This window comes from Bombina bombina, chromosome 6 (assembly GCF_027579735.1).
Source record: "Bombina bombina isolate aBomBom1 chromosome 6, aBomBom1.pri, whole genome shotgun sequence".
Lineage (NCBI taxonomy): Eukaryota > Metazoa > Chordata > Amphibia > Anura > Bombinatoridae > Bombina > Bombina bombina.
In genome coordinates this window covers 74,613,845-74,631,134 of record NC_069504.1, presented here as the reverse complement: position 1 = coordinate 74,631,134, position 17,290 = coordinate 74,613,845, and the positions used below count along the sequence as shown (strand labels likewise).

The window sequence follows — 17,290 nt, the reverse complement described above, 5'->3', positions numbered from 1 at the left end:
CTCAATTATCTTCAAACCAAATAAAGAGACAGGCATTCTTACATTGTGTAGAAGACCTGTTAAAGATGGGAGTGATACATCCAGTTCCAATAAGAGAACAAGGAATGGGATTTTATTCCAATCTGTTCATAGTTCCCAAAAAAGAGGGAACATTCAGACCAATTTTGGATCTAAAGATCCTAAACAAATTTCTCAGGGTACCATCGTTCAAAATGGAAACTATTCGAACGATCCTACCTACTATCCAGGAAAATCAATTTATGACTACCGTGGATTTAAAGGATGCGTACCTACATATTCTTATCCACAAGGAACATCATCAGTTCCTAAGGTTCGCTTTTCTGGACAAGCATTACCAGTTTGTGGCACTTCCATTTGGATTAGCCACTGCTCCAAGGATTTTCACAAAGGTACTAGGGTCCCTTCTAGCGGTTCTAAGACCAAGGGGCATTGCAGTAGTACCTTACTTGGACGACATCCTGATTCAAGCGTCGTCCCTGTCAAAAGCAAAGGCTCATACGGACATCGTCCTAGCCTTTCTCAGATCTCACGGATGGAAGGTGAACAAAGAAAAAAGTTCTCTGTCCCCGTCAACAAGAGTTCCCTTCTTGGGAACAATAATAGATTCCTTAGAAATGAGGATTTTTCTGACAGAGGTCAGAAAATCAAAACTTCTAAGCTCTTGTCAAGTACTTCATTCTGTTCCTCGTCCTTCCATAGCGCAGTGCATGGAAGTAATAGGATTGATGGTGGCAACAATGGACATAGTTCCTTTTGCACGAATTCATCTAAGACCATTACAACTGTGCATGCTCAGACAGTGGAATGGGGATTATACAGACTTGTCTCCGACGATTCAAGTAGTTCAAAAGACCAGAGATTCACTCCGTTGGTGGCTGACCCTGGACAATCTGTCACAGGGAATGAGCTTCCGCAGACCAGAGTGGGTCATTGTCACGACCGACGCCAGCCTAGTGGGCTGGGGCGCGGTCTGGGAATCCCTGAAAGCTCAGGGTCTATGGTCTCGGGAAGAGTCTCTTCTCCCGATAAACATTCTGGAACTGAGAGCGATATTCAATGCTCTCAGAGCTTGGCCTCAACTAGCAAAGGCCAAATTCATAAGGTTTCAGTCAGACAACATGACGACCGTTGCATATATCAATCATCAGGGGGGAACAAGGACTTCCCTGGCGATGAAAGAAGTGACCAAGATAATTCAATGGGCGGAGGATCGCTCCTGCCACTTGTCTGCGATCCACATCCCAGGAGTGGAAAATTGGGAAGCGGATTTTCTTAGTCGTCAGACTTTCCATCCGGGGGAGTGGGAACTCCATCCGGAAATCTTTGCCCAAATAACTCAATTATGGGGCATTCCAGACATGGATCTGATGGCGTCTCGTCAGAACTTCAAGGTTCCTTGCTACTTTCCAGATCCAGGGATCCCAAGGCGACCCTAGTAGATGCACTAGTAGCACCTTGGACCTTCAACCTAGCTTATGTATTCCCACCGTTTCCTCTCATCCCCAGGCTGGTAGCCAGGATCAATCAGGAGAGGGCCTCGGTGATCTTGATAGCTCCTGCGTGGCCACGCAGGACTTGGTATGCAGACCTGGTGAATATGTCATCGGCTCCACCATGGAAGCTACCTTTGAGACAGGACCTTCTTGTTCAGGGTCCATTCGAACATCCGAATCTGGTTTCCCTCCAACTGACGGCTTGGAGATTGAACGCTTGATTTTATCAAAGCGTGGGTTTTCAGATTCTGTAATAGATACTCTGATTCAGGCTAGAAAGCCTGTAACTAGAAAAATTTACCATAAAATATGGAAAAAAATATATCTGTTGGTGTGAATCTAAAGGATTTCCATGGAACAAGATAAAAATTCCTAAGATTCTATCCTTTCTACAAGAAGGTTTGGAGAAAGGATTATCTGCAAGTTCTCTGAAGGGACAGATCTCTGCTTTATCTGTTTTACTTCACAAAAGACTGGCAGCTGTGCCAGATGTTCAAGCATTTGTTCAGGCTCTGGTTAGGATCAAGCCTGTTTACAGACCTTTGACTCCTCCCTGGAGTCTAAATCTAGTTCTTTCAGTTCTTCAAGGGGTTCCGTTTGAACCCTTACATTCCGTAGATATTAAGTTATTATCTTGGAAAGTTTTGTTTTTGGTTGCAATTTCTTCTGCTAGAAGAGTTTCAGAGTTATCTGCTCTGCAGTGTTCTCCGCCCTATCTGGTGTTCCATGCAGATAAGGTGGTTTTGCGTACTAAGCCTGGTTTTCTTCCGAAAGTTGTTTCCAACAAAAATATTAACCAGGAGATAGTTGTACCTTCTTTGTGTCCGAATCCAGTTTCAAAGAAGGAACGTTTGTTACACAATTTGGACGTAGTCCGTGCTCTAAAATTCTATTTAGAGGCTACTAAAGATTTCAGACAAACATCTTCCTTGTTTGTTGTTTATTCTGGTAAAAGGAGAGGTCAAAAAGCGACTTCTACCTCTCTTTCCTTTTGGCTTAAAAGCATTATCCGATTGGCTTATGAGACTGCCGGACGGCAGCCTCCTGAAAGAATCACAGCTTACTCCACTAGGGCTGTGGCTTCCACATGGGCCTTCAAGAACGAGGCTTCTGTTGACCAGATATGTAAGGCAGCAACTTGGTCTTCACTGCACACTTTTGCCAAATTTTACAAATTTGATACTTTTGCTTCTTCAGGGGCTATTTTTGGGAGAAAGGTTTTGCAAGCCGTGGTGCCTTCCATTTAGGTGACCTGATTTGCTCCCTCCCTTCATCCGTGTCCTAAAGCTTTGGTATTGGTTCCCACAAGTAAGGATGACGCCGTGGACCGGACACACCAATGTTGGAGAAAACAGAATTTATGCTTACCTGATAAATTACTTTCTCCAACGGTGTGTCCGGTCCACGGCCCGCCCTGGTTTTTTAATCAGGTCTAATGAATTATTTTTTCTAACTACAGTCACCACGGTATCATATGGTTTCTCCTATATATATTTCCTCCTGTCCGTCGGTCGAATGACTGGGGTGGGCGGAGCCTAGGAGGGATTATGTGACCAGCTTTGCTGGGACTCTTTGCCATTTCCTGTTGGGGAAGAGAATATCCCACAAGTAAGGATGACGCCGTGGACCGGACACACCGTTGGAGAAAGTAATTTATCAGGTAAGCATAAATTCTGTTTTTATGTTCCGGCTCGCTCCTCCTCTGCTGCTAAACGACTCATGTCCATTCAGCAAGGTACAAGATCTGTTGCTCAGTATACCATTGAGTTCGTATGCTTGCCGCAGAGGTAGGTTGGAACAATGAAGCCCTTGTTGCCGCCTTCTTTCATGGGCTCTCTGATGCGATTAAAGACGAAGTCGCTGCCAGAGTTTTACCAGAAGATCTTGAGGCATTGGTGTATTTTTTTATCCTAATTGACATCAGACTAAGTGAGAGGCCTTCTTTCAAGGAGCGCTTGCAGGATCCTCCTGTACCGTTGTCTCCTACGTGTTCATTCCCACCCATGCCTCCCTCTCCTCCCATGCCTCCTGGTCCCGAGTCACCAGGTACTGCTGAGCCGATGCAGTTGGGATTCACACATCTCTCCGCGGCGGAGAGGGCCTTTAGGAGGCGGTAGGGGCTCTGCCTCTATTGTGGGTTACAGGGCCACCTTTTGAAGTCTTTTCCTACACGGCCGGGAAACACTCACATCTAAGGTCCTGTCGGGGGCAGACCTTGGGTGGTTTATCCTTGTCCCCGGAACTGCTAAAGGAGAAATCTTTGGTCACGGTTGTCCTTTCCTGGGTGGACTCCTCCATAGTCACCCAGGCTCTTGTTGACTCTGGTGCTGCGGGCTATTTCATTGACAGTGCTTTTGTATCAAAGCACTCCATTCCTGTTTTGCCTCTGTCCGTTCCGCTTGCTTTTGAGGCCATTGATGGCAGGCCTCTTCAGCCCGCACTCATTACTCACAAAACTGCTCCGTTATCCATGGCTGTTGGAGCTCTCCATTTTGTAACCCTCCAGTTCCAGGTGATAAACTCTCCACATTTTCCGGTTGTTTTGGGTTATCCCTGGCTTCAAAAGCACAATCACAGTCTCGACTGGCGCAGGTCCGAAATTTTGTCGTGGTCTCTGCAATGTATTTCCACTTGTCTTCGGAAACCAGTTAAAGTCTTGTGCACTTCTTCGGTATCTCAATTGCCAGAGGAGTACCGAGAGTTCCTAGACGTTTTTGACAGTACGTTGCCTCCTCACCGGTCTTACGATTGTGCCATAGACCTGCAACCCGGAGCCATTCCTCCTCGGGGCTGGGTTTACTCTGTCTGTTGCGGAGAATTGTGCTATGGAGGATTATGCTTCCAATGCTCTGTCACGGGGGATTATCCACAAATCCTGCTCTCCTGCAGGGGCTGGCTTCTTCTTTGAGAAGAAAAAGGGTGGCGAGTTAAGACCATGCATCTATTATAGGGGTCTTAATTGTCTTACCATTAAGAATGCTTACCCTATTCTGCTCATTACGGAACTCTTTGACCGCCTTAAGGGAGCTACGGTCTTTACTAAACTTGATTTGAGAGGAGCGTACAATCTTGTTAGGATCAAGGAGGGCCACAAATGGAAAACAGCATTTAACACCAGGAGCGGGCATTATGAGTATCTTGTAATGCCCTTTGGCCTATGTAATGCTCCTGCTGTTTTCCAGGAATTTATTAATGATGTCCTACAAGAGATATGTTGCAACAGTGTGTTGTGGTGTACTTAGACGACATCCTCATACACTCACCCACACTTGAGGCTCATCGTTCTGATGTTACACGGGTTCTTCAGAGACTACGTGAGAACGGCCTGTTTTGTAAACTTGAGAAATGTGAGTTCCATCAGACTCAAGTAACCTTCCTAGGTTATGTTATCTCTGTTGCAGGGTTCTCCATGGATCCTGACAAGTTATCTGCAGTTCTTCATTGGCCTCGCCCAGTTGGTCTTCGGTCTATTCAATGTTTTTTGGGGTTCGCCAATTACTATAGAAAGTTTATTAAAAACTTTTCTTCCTTGGTCTAACCTATCACTGACATGACCCGTAAAGAGAATGATCCACTCCATTGGTCACCTACTGCCATTAAGGCCTTTGATAGTCTTAAGAATGCCTTTGCTGCCGCTCCAGTTCTGGCTCATCCTAACCCTGTCCTGCCTTTCGTTCTTGAGGTTGATGCATCTGAGACTAGAGTAGTTGCCCTCTTGTCTCAACGTCCTACACCTGACGGTTCCTTGCATCTGTGTGGTTTCTTTTCTAAGAAATTGTCTCCAGCGGAGTGCAATTATGAAATTGGCGACAGGGAATTACTGGCCATCATTTTGGCACTCAAAGAATGGAGGTATCTTCTCGAGGGTACTAGCGTGCCAGTGCTCATTCTTACTGACCACATGAATTTAACTTATCTATCTGAAGCACAACATTTGTCGCCCCAACAGGCCAGATGGGCGCTATTTTTTGTCTCGGTTTAATTATGTGGTCTCCTACCTGCCTGGTAGTATAAATGTTAGGGCTGATGCCCTCTCTCGACAATTTTCACCTCTGTCCAAGGAGGAGTCTTTACCTACTCCAGCTATACCTCCTGACCATATTTTGGCTACCATACGTACTAATTTGACTTCTCCCTTGGGGGAGGAGATCCTGGCTGCACAAACCAATGCACCTCCTGAGAAACCTAGTGGTAAGTGTTTTGTTCCTGAGAAACCTAGTGGTAAGTGTTTTGTTCCTGAGAATCTTCAAACTAAACTTTTGCACACTTACCACTATCCTAAAGCCGCAGGTCACCCAGGCAAGAACCAAATGATTTGGTCTGTCACTCGACAATTCTGGTGGCCAGGTCTTCGTTCTGATGTTGCTGCGTATGTTGCCTCCTGCTCAGATTGTGCACAGAATAAGAATCCTCAACGTCTTCCTGTGGGTCTTCTTCAACCTATTGCTAATGGTGAGCGTCCTTGGACACATCTTTCCATGGACTTCATTGTCGAGTTCCCTGTTTCCAATGGCAATACTGTTATCCTTATTGTGGTTGACCGTTTTTCTAAAATGTCACATTGCATTCCCTTGAAGAAGTTGCCTACCACTCAGGAGCTTGCTTAAATTTTTGCCCGTGAGGTCTTCCATTTACATGGGTTACCCAAGGAGATAGTGTCGGACCGGGGTAGCCAGTTTGTCTCCTCTTCATATCACCCTCAATCCAATGGGGCTGCGGAACGGTCTAATCAAGCTCTGGAACAGTTCCTCCGTTGCTATGTCTCAGATCACCACAATAATTGGTCTGAACTGTTACCTTGGGCAGAGTTTGCTCGTAATAGTGCTATTAATGCTTCCTCAAAGTTATCCCTGTTCATGGCGAATTATGGGTTTCCGGCTTTGGAGGAGCATCTCCGGCAACTCTGTTCCACGTGGGTGCTGATTCAGGATTGCCTTCATCGTTCTATGCAGCGCCAAAAGTTCCAGGCTGATCGTAGGCATCTGCCCGCGCCTTCCTACCAGGCTGTTGAGAGAGTTTGGCTGTCCTCCCGCAACTTTAAACCTTTGTGTGCCTTCCAATAAACTGGCTCCCCGTTATGTTGGTCCTTTTCAAATATACTGACGAGTCAATCCTGTGGCCTACGCTCTTGACCTTCCTCCTGCAATGCGCATCTCCAATGTTTTTCGTGTCTCCCTCTTGAAACCATTGGTTTGTAATCTGTTTATCACTGTGTTGCCTCGTCCCCGTCCTATCTTTGTTGACAACCTTGAGGAGTATGAGGTCAGCAGCACTATTGACTCTCGTATGTCCAGGGGCCGCGTACAGTATTTGGTTCACTGGAGGGGCTACTGACCGGAGGAGCGTTCATGGGTTCCCTCCTCTGATGTTCATGCTCGCGCCCTCCTCCGTGCCTTCCATGCCGCTTCCCCAATAAGCCTTTTGTCCTCCCGCGGTTGAGGGGTCGTTGAGGGGAGGGTACTGTCAGGGTTTTTTCCTGCTTTGTTTGCCATGTGCTGCTGGCAGCTATTTTACTCACCTCTCTTTTTGACTTTGGTGCATTCTGTGTGATGCTGCTTAATTCCTGCACTTCCTTTTATGGCCAGACTGGTTTACATCACCCGTTTAAGACAGGATGCAGTCTCAGAATTGAGATGTCATCACTTATTATTTAAAGGGCCTTTGTTCAGTATGCTTTGCCCTTGCGTTGTCTCAGACCGGTTTGTGAGAGCTCCTGTGTATTATCTGGCTGTCTGACATCCCTCCTGGTTCCTGATCCATGGCTTGTTCCTAACTCTGCTGTTCTCCTTGTTCCTGATTCTGTTTCGTCTGACTACTCGCTTTGGCTCCTGACTCGGCTCGTCTGACTACCAGCTCTGGATTTGATTCCTGGCTTGTTTTTTGACTTGTGGACTTTTTATTATTTTTTGCTATTAATAAAGGTGTGATTATTTTTGCACTTCTCGTCTCAGTCTGATTCCTGGCATCCTGACTCTGGGTTCGGTATGCTTTGCATTCTTCTCCCTTGGGTGTGATCCTCTAGAACATTAATCTGAAAGTATTATGGAGACTAGCGTTTCTTCTACTCTTTCGGGTGACTCTGTTCTCGTTTTCATTTCCCTTGGTGTTGCCCTTGGGGCCTTTGGGCTCTAGAGAAATTGTGTGACTTTGTCGCGGCCTAGTACCTTGCTGGGGGGGTGTTGACCTCCGGCTAAGGGTGCTCTCTTCCCTTTGGGCTGGGAATTAAGAGTGAGTCCTGTACTCGTTCTCTGGGTTTCCCGGTTCTCATCCCCTGTGAGGTCTGATTGCTTCAGACGGGGTATATTGTGTTCCCTGAGGGTGTCGTTCTAGGAGGATTCTGGGTCCCGTCTTGGATCCTTCTTGGCTGTCTGGAGACTTATGATCCTGTGGAATGGTTCGGGACGACAAAATTTTTTTCAGGGACCCTATGTTGCGACATAGGGGCTAGCTCATTGGGCTTGCAAGCAGGAAGGCCAGAGTTCACATCTACCTTCGGGTACTGGTTATAAACTTAAGGCCTGACTTGTCCTTCGGACGGAGTGTGCTCCTCTATGGGGAGTTTTTTCTCTGTTGGGTCAACAGTGGTGTCTGGATGATTTTTCATTCGGTCCGTGTTTTGATCATACTATGGCTTCATGTCTTGTGTACATGTACGCTGTTCTTATCTGTGCCTTTCCCTTTTGAGGGGATAGTTTGTCTTCCTTATGAGCTGGGGTTTCCTCTCTGGAGGGTCTTTGCCCTGCCCTGTGTGTAGGAGGTTGGATCAGGTGGCTTATTTCTGTAAGGGGCAGCATCTGCTGCTCTGTGGGCTCTGTACCACCTGCTGGAATTTGATCTCTCTAAGTAGAAACTCTCTAAGAGAGCTGTGACAGGTTTCTCTTGTAAGGTGTATCCAGTCCACGGATCATCCATTACTTGTGGGATATTCTCATTCCCAACAGGAAGTTGCAAGAGGACACCCACAGCAGAGCTGTAATATAGCTCCTCCCCTAACTGTCATACCCAGTCATTCTCTTGCAACTCTCAACAAGCTAGGATGTTTTAGGAGACAGTGGTTAAATATAGCTAGTTTATTTTCTTCAATCAAAAGTTTGTTATTTTTAAATAGTACCGGAGTTGTGCTATTTTATCTCAGGCAGTAAATAGAAGAAGAATCTGCCTGAGGTTTCTATGATCTTAGCAGGTTGTAACTAAGATCCATTGCTATTCTCACATATGTCTGAGGGGATTACACAGATGAGGTAACTTAAGCGAGAGAATGGTGTGCAGTTTATTCTGCTATCAGGTATGTGCAGTTATAATTTTTTCTAGAGATGGAAAACACTAGAAAATGCTGCTGATACCGGATTAAAGTAAGTTAAGCCTGAATACAGTGATTTATTAACGACTGGTATCATGCTTACTCCCAGGGGTAATACCCTTATGATATTGCAATATAAACGTTTGCTGGCATGTTTAATCGTTTTTATATATGCATTGGTGATAAAACTTTATTGGGGCCTAGTTTTTTCCACATGGCTGGCTTAAATTATGACTAGAAACAGTTTTACTGAGGCTTTCCACTGTTATAGTATAAAAGTTACAGTTGGTGCAGTTAAAATTACAAACTGTGACATCCAGCTTCCCTCAGGAGTCCCCTGTATGCTATAGGACATCTCTAAAGGGCTCAAAGGCTTTCCAAAGTCGTTTATTGGGGAAGGTAGGACCACAGCTTGCTGTGGCAGTTGGTTGTGACTGTTAAAAAACAAACAAAAAAACCCCCCCAAAAAAACCGTCTCATTTTTTTGATCCGTTTTTTGAACTAAGGGGTTAATCATCCATTTGCAAGTGGATGCAATGCTCTGCTAGCCTATTACATACACTGTAAAAATTTCGTTTGATTTACTGCATTTTTTCACTGTTTTTCAAACTCTGACAAAATTTGTTTCTCTTAAAGGCACAGTACCGTTTTTTATATTTGCTTGTTAACTTGATTTAAAGTGTTTTCCAAGTTTGCTAGTCTCATTGCTAGTCTGTATAAACATGTCTGACATAGAAGAAACTCCTTGTTCATTATGTTTAAAAGCCATGGTGGAACCCCCTCTTAGAATGTGTACCAAATGTACTGATTTCATTTTATGCAATAAAGATCATATTCTGTTTTTAAAAAAAATTATCACCAGAGGAATCTGACGAGGGGAAAGTTATGCCGACTAACTCTCCCCACGTGTCAGACCCTTTGACTCCCGCCCAAGGGACTCACGCTCAAATGGCGCCAAGTACATCTAGGGCACCCATAGCGTTTACTTTACAAGACATGGCGGCAGTCATGGATAATACACTGTCAGCGGTATTAGCCAGACTACCTGAACTTAGAGGTTAGCGAGATAGCTCTGGGGTGAGACAAAATGCAGAGCATACTGACGCTTTAAGAACCATGTCTGATACTACCTCACAATATGCAGAAGCTGAGGAAGGAGAGCTTCAGTCAGTGGATGATGTTAATGACTCAGGAAAGATACCTGATTCTAATATTTCTACATTTAAATTTAAGCTTGAACACCTCCGCGTGTTACTTAGGGAGGTTTTAGATGCTCTGAATGACTGTGATACCATTGCAGTGCCAGAGAAATTTTGTAGACTGGATAAATGCTTTGCAGTGCCGGTGTGTACTGATGTTTTTCCAATACCTAAAAGGTTTACAGAAATTATTAATAAGGAATGGGATAGACCAGGTGTGCCGTTCTCTTCCCCTCCTATTTTTAGAAAAATGTTTTCCAATAGACGCCACCACACGGGACTTATGGCAGACAGTCCTTAAGGTGGAGGGAGCAGTTTCTACTCTAGCAAAGCGTACTACTATCCCTGTCGAGGACAGTTGTGCTTTTTTTTTTTTAGATCCAATGGATAAAAAATTAGAAGGTTACCTTAAGAAAATATTTATTCAACAAGGTTTTATCCTACAGCCCATTGCATGCATTGCCCCTGTCACTGCTGCTGCGGCGTACTGGTTTGAGTCTCTGGAAGAGGCTTTACAGGTAGAGACTCCATTGGATGACATACTTGGCAAACTTAGAGCACTTAAGCTAGCCAATTATTTTATTTCTGATGCCATTGTTCATTTGAATAAACTAACGGCTAAGAATTCTGGTTTTGCTATACAGGCGCGCAGAGCGCTATGGCTTAAATCATGGTCAGCTGGCGTGACTTTAAAATCTAAGCTACTTAACATTCCCTTCAAGGGGCAGACCCTATTCGGGCCTGGTTTGAAGGAGATTATTGCTGATATCACGGGAGGAAAAGGTTGTGCCCTTCCTCAGGACAGGTCCAAATCTAGGGCCAAACAGTCTAATTTTCGTGCCTTTCGAAACTTCAAGGCAGGTGCGGCATCTACTTCCTCTAATAATAAACAAGAGGGAACTTTTGCTCAATCCAAGACGGTCTGGAGACCAAACCAGACCTGGAAAAAAGGTAAGCAGGTCAAAAAGCCTGTTGCTGCCTCTAAGACAGCATGAAGGAACGACCCCCTATCCGGTAACGGATCTAGTAGGGGGCAGACTTTCACTCTTTGCCCAGGCGTGGGCAAGAGATGTTCAGGATCCCTGGGCATTGGAAATTATATCCCAGGGATATCTTCTGGACTTCAAATATTCCCCCCCAAAAGGGAGATTTCACCTTTCACAATTATCTGCAAACCAGATAAAGAGTGAGGCATTCTTACACTGTGTACGAGACCTCCTAGTTATGGGAGTGATCCATCCAGTTCCAAAGGAGGAACAGGAACAGGGTTTTTACTCAAATCTGTTTGTGGTTCACAAAAAAGAGGGAACCTTCAGACCGATTTTGGATCTAAAGATCTTAAACAAATTCCTCAAAGTTCCGTCGTTCAAGATGGAAACTATTCGTACCATCCTACCACTGATCCAGGAGGGTCAATATATGACTACAGTGGATCTAAAGGATGCTTATCTTCACATTCCGATACACAAAGATCATCATCGGTTTCTCAGGTTTGCCTTTCAAGACAGGCATTACCAGTTGTAGCTCTTCCCTTTGGATTAGCTACAGCCCCAAGAATCTTTACAAAGGTTCTAGGGTCGCTTTTGGCGGTCCTAAGGCCGCGGGGCATATCAGTAGCCCCTTATTTAGACGACATCCTGATACAGGCGTCAAACTTCCAAATTGCCAAGTCTCATACGGACGTAGTACTGGCATTTCTGAGGTCGCATGGGTGGAAAGTGAACGAGGAAAAGTGTTCTCTATCCCCACTCACAAGAGTTTCCTTTCTAGGGACTCTGATAGATTCTGTAGAAATGAAAATTTACCTTGACGGAGTCCAGGTTATCAAAGCTTCTAAATTCCTGTCGGGTTCTTCATTCCATTCCGCGCCCTTTGGTGGCTCAGTGTATGGAAGTAATCGGCTTAATGGTAGCGGCAATGGACATAGTGCCGTTTGCACGCGTACATCTCAGACCGCTGCAACTATGCAGGCTCAGTCAGTGGAGCGGGGATTACACAGATTTGGCCCCTCAACTGAATCTGGACCAAGAGACCAGGGATCCTCTTCCCTGGTGGCTATCTCGGGTCCATCTGTCCAAAGGTATGACCTTCGCAGGCCAGATTGGACTATTGTAACAACAAATGCCAGCCTTCTAGGTTGGGGTGCAGTCTGGAACTCCCTGAAGGCTCAGGGATCGTGGACTCAGGAGGAGTCTCTCCTTCCAATAAATATTCTGGAACTAAGAGCGATATTCAAGGCTCTTCAGGTTTGGCCTCAGTTAGCAACTCTGAGGTACATCAGATTTCAGTCGGTCAACATCACGACTGTAGCTTACATCAACCATCGAGGGGGAACAAGAAGTTCCCTAGAGATGTTAGAAGTTTCAAAAATAATTCACTGGGCAGAGATTCACTCTTGCCACCTATCAGCTATCCATATCCCAGGTGTAGAGCACTGGGAGGCGGATTTTCTAAGTCGTCAGACTTTTCATCCGGGAGAGTGGGAACTCCATCCGGAGGTATTTGCACAACTGATTCTCTGTTGGGGCAAACCAGAACTGGATCTCATGGCGTCTCGCCAGAACGCCAAGCTTCCGTGTTACGGATCCAGTTCCAGGGATCCCAAGGCGACACTGATAGATACTCTAGCAGCGCCCTGGTCTTTCAACCTGGCTTATGTGTTTCCACCGTTTCCTCTGCTCCCTTTGTCTGATTGCCAAGATTCTGATAGCAGGACCTGGTATGCAGATCTAGTGGACATGTCATCCTTTCCACCATGGTCTCTGCCTCTGAGACAGGACCTTCTACTTCAGGGTCCTTTCAACCATCCAAATCTAATTTCTCTGAGGCTGACTGCCTGGAGATTGAATGCTTGATTTTATCAAAGCGTGGCTTCTCCGAGTCAGTTATTGATACCTTAATATAGGCACGAAAGCCTGTCACCAGGAAAATTTACCATAAGGTATGGCGTAGATATCTTTATTGGTGTGAATCCAAGGGTTACTCATGGAGTAAGGTCAGGATTCCTAGGATTTTATCTTTTCTCCAAGAAGGTTTGGAAAAAGGATTGTCAGCTAGTTTCTTAAAGGGACAGATTTTTGCTCTGTCTATTCTTTTGCACTAGCGTCTGGCAGATGTTCCAGACGTTCAGGCATTTTGTCAGGCTTTAGTTTGAATCAAGCCTGTGTTTAAACCTGTTGCTCCACCATGGAGCTTAAACTTGGTTCTTAAGGTTCTTCAAGGAGTTCAGTTTGAACCTCTTCATTCCATAGATATCAAACTTTTATCTTGGAAAGTTCTTTTTTTTTTTTTGGTAGCTATTTCGTCGGCTCGTAGAGTCTCTGAGCTATCTGCCTTACAATGTGATTCTCCTTATCGATTTTTCATACGGATAAGGTAGTCCTGCGTACCAAACCTGGGTTCTTACCTAAGGTGGTATCTAACAAGAATATCAATCAAGAGATTGTGGTTCCATCCTTGTGTTACACAATCTGGACGTGGTCTGTGCTTTAAAGTTTTACTTACAAGCTACTAAAGATTTTCGTCAAACATCTGCTTTGTTTGTTGTTTTCTCTGGACAGAGGAGAGGTCAAAAGGCTTTGGCAACCTCTTTTTCTTTTTGGCTAAGAAGCTTAATCCGCTTAGCCTATGAGACTGCTGGACAGCAGCCTCCTGAAAGGATTACAGCTCATTCCACTAGAGCTGTGGCTTCCACTTGGGCCTTTAAAAATTGGGCTTCTGTTGAACAGATTTGCAAGGCGGCGACTTGGTCTTCGCGTCATACTTTTTCAAAATTTTACAAATTTGATACTTTTGCTTCTTCAGAGGCTATATTTGGGAGAAAGGTTTTACAGGCAGTGGTTCCTTCCATTTAAGTTCCTGCCTTGTCCCTCCCTTCATCCGTGTACTTTAGCTTTGGTATTGGTATCCCACAAGTAATGGATGATCCGTGGACTGGATACACCTTACAAGAGAACACAATTTATGCTTACCTGATAAATTTATTTCTCTTGTGGTGTATCCAGTCCACGGCCCGCCCTGTCATTTTAAGGCAGGTAATTTTTAAATTTAAACTACAGTAACCACTACACCCTATGGTTCCTCCTTTCTCGGCTTGTTTTCGGTCGAATGACTGGCAATGACAGTTAGGGGAGGAGCTATATTACAGCTCTGCTGTGGGTGTCCTCTTGCAACTTCCTGTTGGGAATGAGAATATCCCACAAGTAATGGATGATCCGTGGACTGGATACACCACAAGAGAAATAAATTTATCGGGTAAGCATAAATTGTGTTTTTCCTACGGATCTATTGCTCTTTTCTCGGTTCCAGGGGGTTCTTCTTGGGATTGCCTTATTTTGGAGGAAAAAAGAAAAAGAGAGGAGCGGTGACTCAAATGTAGGGAAAAAGTTTATTTGAACATAAAAGTTGAATCAAAAGATATATAACAAGATAGATAGGATAAGGTTCATATCAAGGCCGACTGTCGTACATATCCCCCTGATATCAATTCAGGATCCCTCCGGTGTTAGGAGATGTGAGGTCAGGATATTAAAGTCTCACGCTGTATTGTCCGTTCTTCCAATACCGCTCTGCAGTCGCGGGGAGTGACGTCGTTATAGAGTTCAGCGTGGAGTCTCAGCTGTTAGGAGTAGAATAGTTGGATAGTATGCTACGGATCCCTTGTAGGGACAAAAGAGGTAGCGAGCCTGTGTATTTCTTCAACGCGTTTCGTCCCGATCGACGGGACTTTATCAAGAATACTGAAACAACTCCACTGGGACCTTTATATACCAGCATTTAACCAATGGAGGTCAGGCTCAAAATTAATGTCAATCAAAGTGGTGAATAGAATAGAATAGAACTATATTCTTTTTGGACTTTGGCTCTGTAAGTACCAGTGTTTTGGCTGAATTTATATATCGGCCACCTGTGTACCTATATGCTACTAATTATTTTATTAGTTCTTTTATTGTATTGACATATTGCATGCACTATAACTATTGCGTTATACATATTGGGGTGTCTCTTTAGCGCTTTACTGTATATCGTAGTATATACACCTGCCTTTTTATCTTATTTTGGAGGAGCAGATTGGGTTGGCACCCGAGCTCTGTTGGGGTGGGTGAGTCCCCACTTTTTTTTCCCCATTCCCTGGGGGCTTGTGGTTGGGGTCTTTCTGTCCCCCCTGTCTGTCAGACATGTCTGTCGCTTGGGCTGGTCTGGTGTTGGAGCAGGATCTGAGATCTGTTGCTCTGCTAAATTCGTCCTCGGAGCATTCTAGATACGGTAAGCCTTTTGAGGTTTCTCCTTTCTCCATGTTCAAGATTTGTGGGAAGGACTGGCGGCTCTTAGATAGCCTGCAACGTTATCCGCTGGTTAGTGGATACTTCGCAATCTGAAGGATCCTATCTTCAGCTGCTTTCTGTTTGCCCTGCAAGTATTTAAGTTTCAAAGTAATTTTTAGATGATTGCAGTGTGCAGTGTTTTTTGCTTCAGGTGTTGTTCGTCAGACCTATCTGAGCCTGCTGCACGAGGTTTCATTTCTGAATATTTCGGTATTCTGAGCTATCTTTTTGCTTTTTGCGGGGATCTTCGTCTTCAGTTGCTTTTTAGAGTGCGGTTGAACTGTGTTAGGGGAAGATCCTCTCTGTTTCAGATTCCCGGCCATATCCCGTAGTTTCTGTTTCTGGGGTCTGGGGGTTGCCTCCTCCTTGTTTCTATGAGACTGGTTGGGTCTTTGTTAGCCTGACCCGGTCTCTCAGGTTTTTTGTTCCCTTTTTAGTTTAGTTTTTTTTTCTGGAGCTCCTTATGCTAGCTCCAAGCTAGCTCAGCATACTATTGCACTGTGGCTACTCTGCACTGTAGCAAACCGAGGGTTGCAAGTTCGATCCCCGGTGAGGTCTACTTAAACTTCCTTCTTTCGAGGTTGATAAAATGAGCAGCGCCTTGAGTCACTTAAGGGGGATTAGCCGCGCTTTACAAGTACAATAATGTTTTCTCCGTGCCTTCTCTTCTTTGTGGAAGAATACGGTAGTTTGTTCCCTTTCTTTAGTAAGGGGTGTGTTGTTTGGAGACTGTTGGGCGACGGTGTCACTTGGAGGCTGTTGACTCAGTCAAGTCTAGTTCCTGCGGTCTCTAGCAAGGCTGTGGACTATCTGCGGTTCAGTGTCCTTGGGCCTTTTCCTTTTTTCAAAGTTGTTCTCGGCTTCGAACGAAGTTGGATTTTGTTGGGTAGGGATTTTCAGGCCTGGTGCCCTCAGAATGGGTCACCTCTTGTACCCTCCCGGTTTTGCATTAAGTGTCCTCTATAGCTTGGGTATTTCCCAAAAGTAATGAATGCAGCTGTGGACTCTTTCCTTTTATGAAGAAAAACTTAAATTATGCTTACCTGATCATTTTCTTTTCTTCAAATGGAAAGAGTCCACAGCTCCCCGTCCATATTTTTTCTGTGGGGCGTCTGATTTTTGTTCTTCTGGCACCTTTTCACCCTGATATTTCTCCTACTGCTCCTTGTTCCTCGGCAGAATGACTGGGGGATGAAGGAAGTAGGCGGAGTATTTGAGCCTTTGGCTGTGGTGTCTTTGCCTCCTCCTGGTGGCCAGGTTCTAAATTCCCAAAAGTAATGAATGCATCTGTGGACTCTTTCTATCTGAAGAAAAGAAAATTATCAGGTAAGCATAATTTATGTTTTTGCAACGTTATTTTTTAGCTTTTTTTTATACAATGTTGCAAAACACAGCTGCCATAGACTAGACTACTAAAGACAGGTACACACTCCTGAGCTCTTATGAGCCTTCCTAGTTTCACTCTTAGATAAAAGATACCAAGAGAACAAAGCAAACTTGATAACATGCTCTGTCTGAATCCTGAAAGTTTAATTTTCATGTTTCCCCCCTTTAATAAACTATGTACTCCTTGCTTTACAAATAAGTGCTCTTGATGCTTTATAATGAGGTCCTGTACATTTCCAGGCTGCAATGGATTTCTGCATGAACATGAACACCAAAGCAAATAGACGGAAGCTGGTCCGAGCACTTTTCATTGTTCCCAGACAAAGGTAAGGAAGACTATAAATATGTATTGTACAGTTAACAGCACCTTTTTTAAATAAGGGATGATGTCTCAAATGTTGGCTTATATGTGCAGCCACCAATCAGCAGCTAGTTATTAGTAGTGCATTGCTAGTCCTCAGCCTACTTGGGTATGATTTCCAACAAAGGATACCTTAAAATTGTACTTTCTGTCTGAATCTTGAAAGAAAAATTTGAGCTTCATGTCTATTTTAAATTTGTTAAAAA

The 17,290-nt window shown here is 44.6% G+C and overlaps 1 protein-coding gene across 5 annotated transcripts in view; it reads left to right on the top strand.

The window, feature by feature from the left end:
- Positions 1-17,290, top strand: part of UPF2 (UPF2 regulator of nonsense mediated mRNA decay) — a 654,310-nt gene that overhangs the window by 144,995 nt on the left and 492,025 nt on the right. For all 5 annotated transcript variants that reach the window (XM_053716468.1, XM_053716466.1, XM_053716467.1 and 2 more), the window contains one exon: positions 16,964-17,049. In XM_053716468.1, the coding sequence (XP_053572443.1) occupies positions 16,964-17,049 (86 nt within the window). The remainder of the gene's footprint in view (positions 1-16,963; positions 17,050-17,290) is intronic.